Below are 7,500 nucleotides of genomic sequence, written 5' to 3'. Positions count from 1 at the left end.
AAAAATGGAACATTGAGACCCCAAAACTGGGATACCAAGACCCAAAAAATGGAACATTGAGACCCAAAAATGGGACATTGAGACCTCAAAAATGGGACACTGAGACCCCAAAAATGGGACATTGAGACCTCAAAATATGGGACATTGAGACCCCAAAACTGGGATACCAAGACCCAAAAAATGGAACATTGAGACCCCAAAAAATGGGACATTGAGACCCCAAAAATTGGGACATTGAGACCCCAAAAAATGGAACATTGAGACCCCAAAAAATTGGACATTGAGACCTCAAAAATTGGGACATTGAGATCCCAAAATGAGACATTGAGACCCCAAAAATGGGACACTGAGACCCCAAAAATGGGACACTGAACCCCCAAAACTGGGAAATTGAGATCCCAAAATGGCTCCTGGAGACCCCAAAACTGGGACATTGAGACCCCAAAAAATGGGACACTGAGACCCCAAAAATGGGACACTGAGACCCCAAAAATTGGACATTGAGACCTAAAAACTGGACATTGAGACCCCAAAAACAGGACATTGAGACCCCAAAATGACCCTTGGAGACCCAAAATGGCTCATTGAGACCCCAAAAATGGGACACTGAGACCCCAAACTGCTCTTTGGAGACCCAAAATGGCTCCTGGAGACCCCAAAAATGCAGCCCTGAGACCCCAAAATGGCTCATTGAGACCCCAAAACTGGGACATTGAGACCCCAAAAATTGAAAATTGTGACCCCAAAAATGGGACATTGAGACCCAAAACTGGGACATTGAGACCCCAAAAATGGAATATTGAGACCCCAAAAATGGGACATTGAGACCCCAGAAATTGGACGTGAGACCCCAAAAATGGAATATTGAGACCCCAAAATGGCTCCTGGAGACCCCAAAACTGGGACATTGAGACCCCAAAAAATGGGACACTGAGACCCCAAAACTGGGAAATTGAGACCCCAAAAACTGGACATTGAGACCCCAAAAATGGAATATTGAGACCCCAAAACAGGACATTGAGACCCCAAAATGGCTCTTGGAGACCCAAAATGGCTCATTGAGACCCCAAAAATGGAATATTGAGACCCCAAAATGGCTCCTGGAGACCCCAAAACTCGGACATTGAGACCCCAAAAAATGGGACACTGAGACCCCAAAACTGGGAAATTGAGACCCCAAAAACTGGACATTGAGACCCCAAAAATGGAATATTGAGACCCCAAAACAGGACATTGAGACCCCAAAATGGCTCTTGGAGACCCAAAATGGCTCATTGAGACCCCAAAAATGGAATATTGAGACCCCAAAACAGGACATTGAGACCCCAAACCCGGGTTCCCTCAGAGCCAGGGCTCCCCCCCACCCCCGGGGGTGTCCCCCCTACCCCCCGTGTCCCCCCCACACCCAGGGGTGTCCCCCCAGACCCCCCCAGACCCCCCAACCCCGTCCCGGTGCCCCCCAGGACGTGAAGCTGCCGGACGCCTACGAGCGGCTGCTGCTGGACGTGATCTGCGGGAACCAGATGCACTTCGTCAGGAGGTGGGGTCTGGGGGGCCTGGGGGGGATTTGGGGGGGCTTTGGGGGGCTTTGGGGGGGATTTGGGGGGGTCCCAGATGAGTTTGAGGGTCCCAGGTGACGTTTGGGGGGATTTGGGGGGGTTTGAGGGGGGTTTTGGGGGTGGTTGGTGGGGCTGCTGGACGGGATCTGCGGGAACCAGATGCACTTCGTCAGGAGGTGGGGTCTGGGGGGGCTTGGGGGGGCTTTGGGGGGGTTTGGGGTGGCTTTGGGGGGGCTTTGGGGGTCGTTTGGGGGTCCCAGGTGAGGTTTGGGGGGATTTGGGGGGGATTTGGGGGGATTTGGGGGTCGTTTGGGGGTCCCAGGTGAGGTTTGGGGGGGGCTTTGGGAGTGGTTTGGGGGTGGTTTGGGGGGTCCCAGGTGAGGTTTGGGGGGGGCTTTGGGGGTGGTTTGGGGGTCCCAGGTGACTCTCAGGGTAGTTTTGGGGTCCCAGGTGATTCTGGGGGTGATTTGGGGGGGTCCCAGGTGATTCTAGGAGTGGTTTTGGGGGGGTCTCTGGTGAGTTTGGGGGTCCCAGGTGAAGTTGGGGTGGGATTTGGGGAGGTTTGAGGGGGGTTTTGGGGGTGGTTGATGGGGCTGCTGGACGGGATCTGCGGGAACCAGATGCACTTGGTCAGGAGGGGGGGATTTGGGGGGGCTTGGGGGGGTTTTGGGGGGGTCTCAGGTGATTCTAGGAGTGGTTTGGGGGTGCCAGGTGAGGTTTGGGGGGGAATTGGGGGGCTTTGGGAGTGGTTTGAGGGTCCCAGGTGAGGTTTGGGGGGCTTGGGGGGGGGATTTGGGGGTGGTTTGGGGGTCCCAGGTGAGGTTTGGGGGTCATTTGGGGGTCCCAGGTGAGGTTGGGGGGGTCTCAGGTGAATTTGGGTTTCCAGGTGAGGTCTGGGGATGATTTGGGGGGTCCCAGGTGATTCTAGGAGTGGTTTGGGGGGGTCTCTGGTGAGTTTGGGGGGTCCCAGGTGAGGTTTGGGGGGGGATTTGGGGGTGGTTTGGGGGTCCCAGGTGACTCTCAGGGTGGTTTGGGGGGTCCCAGGTGAGGTTTGGGTGGGCTTTGGGGGGTCCCAGGTGAGTTTGGGGGTCCCAGGTGAGGTTTGGGGGGGTTTTGGGGTCCCAGGTGACCCTGGGGGTGATTTTGGGGGGGATTTGGGAGTGCCAGGTGAGGATCTGGGGGGGATTTGGGGGTGGTTTGGGGGTCCCAGGTGACTCTCAGGGTAGTTTTGGGGTCCCAGGTGAGGTCTGGGGGTGGTTTGGGGGATCCCAGGTGAGTTTGGGGTTTCCAAGTGACTCTGGGGGTGGTTTGGGGGGGTCCCAGGTGAGTTTGGGGGTCCCAGGTGAGGTTTGGGGGTGATTTTGGGGGGTCCCAGGTGATTCTAGGGGTGATTTTGGGGTGTCCCCCCTTGATTTTGGGGTATCCCCCCCCCAGTGACTGTGGGGGTGTTTTGGGGGGTCCCAGGTGACTCTGGGGGTGGTTTTGGGGGTCTCCCCGAGCCCCCCCCTTAATTTTGGGGTGTCCCCCCTGATTTTGGGGTGTTCCCCCCCCCCCCCAGTGACTGTGGGGGTGGTTTTGGGGTCCCAGGTGACTCTGGGGGTGGTTTTGGGGGTCTCCCCGAGCCCCCCCCGTTAATTTTGGGGTGTCCCCCCCTTAATTTTGGGGTGTCCCCCCTGATTTTGGGGTGTGTCCCCCCCCCCCAGTGACGAGCTGCGCGAGGCCTGGAGGATTTTCACCCCCCTCCTGCACCAGATCGAGGGGGGGGGGGCACAGACCCCTCCCCTACAAATACGGCAGGTGGGACTGGGGGGCACCTGGGGGGGGTTTGGGGCACCTGGGGGGCACCTGGGGGGGTCGGGGGGGGTCTGGGGGGGTCTGGGGGGTACCTGGGGGGCACCTGGGGGGGTCTGGGGGGGTCTGGGGGGGACCTGGGGTGGTCTGGGGTACCTGGTGGGCACCTGGACACACCTGGGGGCACCTGGGGGGGTCTGGGGGGGTCTGGGGGGTTTGGGGGGCACCTGGGGGGGACCTGGGGGGTACCTGGGGGGGGCTGGGGGGGTCTGGGGGGTACCTGGGGGTACCTGGGGGGCACCAGAACACACCTGGGGGGCACCTGGGGGGGTCTGGGGGGGTTTGGGGGGGCACCTGGGGGGGTCTCGGGTACCTGGGGGGCACCTGGGGGGCACCTGGGGGGGTCTGGGTACCTGGGGGCACAGGGGGCACCTGGGGGGCACCTGGGGGAGGTCTGGGAGCACGGGGGGCACCTGGGGGGGGTCTGGGGGGGACCTGGGGGGACCTGGGGGGGTCTGGGGGAGCACGGGGGGCACCTGGGGGGGTCTGGGGGCACCTGGGGGGCGTCTGGGGGGGGTCTGGGGGGCACCTGGGGGGGTCTGGGGGGTCTGGGGGGAGGTCTGGGGGGGTCTGGGGGGGTCTGGGGGGTCTGGGGTATCTGGGGGGCACCTGGGGGGGCACCTGGGGGGGGTCTGGGGGCACCTGGACACACCTGGGGGGCACCTGGGGGGGGCTGGGGGGACCTGGGGGGGTTTGGGGTCTGGGGGGAGTCCCTCTGTGGGTCTGGGGGGGGTTGAGGATCCCTCTGTGGGTTTGGGGGTCTCTCTGTGGGTCTGGGGTCCCTTTGTGGGTCTGGGGGTTCTTGGGGTCCCTCTGTGGGTCTGGGGGATCCTCTGTGGGTCTGGGGGTCTCTCTATGGGTCTGGGGGGTTTGGGGGTCCCTCTCTGGGTTTGGGGGTCCCTTTGTGGGTCTGGGGTTCTTGGGGGTCCCTCTGGGGGTCTGTTTGGTTTGGGGGTCTCTCTGGGGTCTGGGGGGTCTCTCTGGGGGTCTCTCTGACCCCCCCTGACCCCCCCGTGTCCCCCCCCAGCCGCGGCCCCCCCGAGGCGGACGAGCTGCTGCGCCGGGTGGGCTTTTTGTACGAGGGCACCTATCGGTGGGTGCCCCCCCACGGGCCCGACCCCCGCCCTCTGACCCCCCCCGGGACCCCCGGGACCCCCGGCTCTGATCGACCCCCCCCGGACCGACCCCCGCCTCTGACCCCCCCCCCGGGACCCCCCCGGGACCCCCCCTGGGACCCCAGCTTTGATCGACCCCCCCCGATGGACCCCCTGGGACACCCCGATGGACCCCGGGCTTTGACCCCCCCGGGACCCCCTGATGGACCCCCCGAGGGACCCCCCGGCTCTGATCGACCCCCCCTGGGACCGACCCCCGGCTCTGACCCCCCCCCGGGACCCCCGAGGGACCCCCCGGATCTGATCAACCCCCCCGATGGACCCCCGGGACCCTCCCGGACCGACCCCCGGCTCTGACCCCCCCGGGACCCCCCTGATGGACCCCGGCTTTGATCGACCCCCCGGGACCCCCAACCCCCCGACGGGACCCCCGGAGAGACCCCCAATTGGGGGGGGGGGACCCCCGAGCTCTGCCCCTCCCCCAACCCCTCCCCCCCAGCTCTGCCCCTCCCCCCGCCCCTCCCCCCGGCCCTGACCCCTCCCAGGACCCCCCAGAGGGACCCCCCGACCCATGGAGGGACCCCCAATTGGGGGGGGGGGGGGGGGAGGGGGAACCCGAGTTCTGCCCCTCCCCCAAAACCCCCTCCCCCCAGCCCCTCCCCCCCAGCTCTGCCCCTCCCCCCAGAAAACATTCCTGGGCTCTGAGCTGGGGGGGGAGGGGTGGGGCCCTCTGGGACCCCCCAAATCTTGCCCCATAGAACCCCCCCTGCCCCATAGACCCCCCAACCTGCCCCATAGACCCCCCAAATCCCCCCCCAGCCCCTCAAAACCATCCCTGGGCTGGGGTTGGGACCCCCCAGACCCCAAATCCTGCCCCACAGGACCCCCCCCGCCCCATAGAACCCCCCAAATCCCCCCCCCAGCCCCCCAAAAACACCCTGGACCCCCAAATCCCCCCAGCCCCCCAAAAACACCCCTGGGCTGGGCCTGACCCCTCCCCCACCCCCCAAATCCCCCCCAGAGCCCCCCCGGGGTCCCCCCAGACCCCCCTCCCCCCCCCAGCTGGGACCAAAGCGCCCCCTCCCCCTCCCCAAATTAACCCGGGACCATTAAACCCCCGGGACCAATTAATTAATTACTCAGCTGATGAAAACCCCCCGGATTAATTAATGGATCAATACAGCCCCCCGTTAATCAGGACCAATTAAATTCCCTTTGGTTAATTAGCACTGAGCTCTTTTAATTGCCCCTCCCTCCCCTGGAGGGCACTTGGGGGGCAGAACTGGGCACTTGGGGGGCAGAAATGGGCACTTATGGGCAGAAGTGGGCACTTGTGGGCAGAAATGGAGACTTTGGGGCAGAACTGAGCACTTGGGGGCAGCCCCACATGGCACTGGGGGGCAGAGACCCCCTCAGAAACTTGGGGGGCAGAGACCCCTTGGTACTTATGGGGCAGCCCCACATGGCACTTGGGGGCAGAACCCCTTGGGACTTAGGGAGTAGGCACTTGGGGGGTAGAACTTTGGCACTTGTGGGGCAGGACTGGGCACTTGTGGGGCAGCCCCACGTGGCACTTGGGGGGCACCGACCCCCCCAAAAGGAACTTGGGGGCAGAACTGGGCACTTATGGGGCACAGCCCCACAGCACTTACTGACAGAGACCCCTCCTTGGCACTTGGGGGGCAGAGACCTCTTGGCACTTATGGGGCACAGCCCCACAGCACTTACTGATCAGAGACCCCCTTCCTTGCACTTGGGGGGCAGCCCCACGGGGCACTTGGGGGGCAGAGACCTCCCTCAGGAACTTGGGGGCAGAGACCCCTTGGGGACTTCCTGGGCACAGCCCCATAGCACTTATGGGGCAGAGCCCCTTCCTTGGCACTTGGGGGGCAGCCCCACGGGGCACTTATGGGGCAGATCCCGGGTAATTGTGGGGCGAGACCCCTCCCGGGTTTGGGGCAGAGCCCCCAGCACTTGGGGGGCAGCACTTATGGGCACAGAAAGTGCCCCCCAAGCACTTATGGGGCAGAGCCCCCTGAAAGGAACTTGGGGGGCAGAGACATCCCCCCTTGTCATCTTATGGGGCAGCCCCACATGGCACTTGGGGGCAGAGACCCCTCCAGAAACTGTGGGGACAAAGACCCCCCCGAAAGGAACTTGGGGGGCAGAACCGGGCACTTATGGGCACAGCCCCACAGCATTTATGGGAGACCCTTCCTTGGCACTTGTGGGTCAAACCCTCCTGGGCACTTATGGGGCAGAGCCCCTGAGATTTGGGGGTCACCCCGCCCCCCCCCCGAGCACTTGGGGGCAGCCCCACATGGCACTTATGGGGCAGAGCCCCTGGGAACTGGGGGGGCACTTATGGGGGCACTTGGGGGGGGGGGTCACAGCCCCACAGCACTTATGGGGCAGGGAATCCGTTCTTGGCACTTGGGGCAGCCCCACAGGCACTTATGGGCAGAGCCCCAGAATTTGGGGGGGGGGGGCAACATCTCCCAACCCCTCCCCAACTCCCTCCGACCACCCAAAGACCCCCAAAATAACCCAAAAATAACCCAAAGACCCCAAAAATAACCCCAAAAAATGACCCCAAAGACCCCCAAAAAATGACCCCAAAGACCCCCAAAATAACCCAACCCTCCCCACAACCCCACCCCCTTAAACCCCAAATTCCCCCCAAAATGACACCAAAGACCCCCAAAATGACCCCAAGACCCCAAAATAACCCCAAAAATGACCCCAAAGACCCCCAAAATAACCCAACCCTCCCCCACAACCCCCACCCCCTTAAACCCCCAAATTCCCCCCAAAATGACACCAAAGACCCCCAAAATGACCCAAAGACCCCAAAGACCCCCAAAATGACGCCAAATACCCCCAAAATAACCCCAAAAATGACCCCAAAGACCCCCAAAATGACCCAAAATCCCCCCAAAATCCCCCCAAAACCCCCAAAATTACCTCAAATCCCC

The 7,500-nt window shown here is 62.7% G+C and overlaps 1 protein-coding gene across 1 annotated transcript in view; it reads left to right on the top strand.

Moving 5' to 3' along the window:
• Nucleotides 1-4,897, top strand: part of G6PD (glucose-6-phosphate dehydrogenase) — a gene marked incomplete at its 5' end in the record, with an annotated part of 16,228 nt that extends 11,331 nt beyond the window's left edge. The window contains 5 exon segments of the mRNA XM_051776486.1: nucleotides 1,464-1,540; nucleotides 3,263-3,332; nucleotides 3,334-3,356; nucleotides 4,438-4,558; nucleotides 4,715-4,897. Of these exon segments, the coding sequence (XP_051632446.1) occupies nucleotides 1,464-1,540; nucleotides 3,263-3,332; nucleotides 3,334-3,356; nucleotides 4,438-4,558; nucleotides 4,715-4,882 (459 nt within the window).
• Between the last annotated feature and the right edge of the window lie 2,603 nt (nucleotides 4,898-7,500).

Source organism: Manacus candei, unplaced genomic scaffold (assembly GCF_025592945.1).
Source record: "Manacus candei isolate 608988 ecotype Guabito, Panama unplaced genomic scaffold, ASM2559294v1 h1tg000545l, whole genome shotgun sequence".
Taxonomy (NCBI): Eukaryota; Metazoa; Chordata; class Aves; order Passeriformes; family Pipridae; genus Manacus; species Manacus candei.
This window is presented reverse-complemented; position numbering and strand designations above follow the sequence as displayed.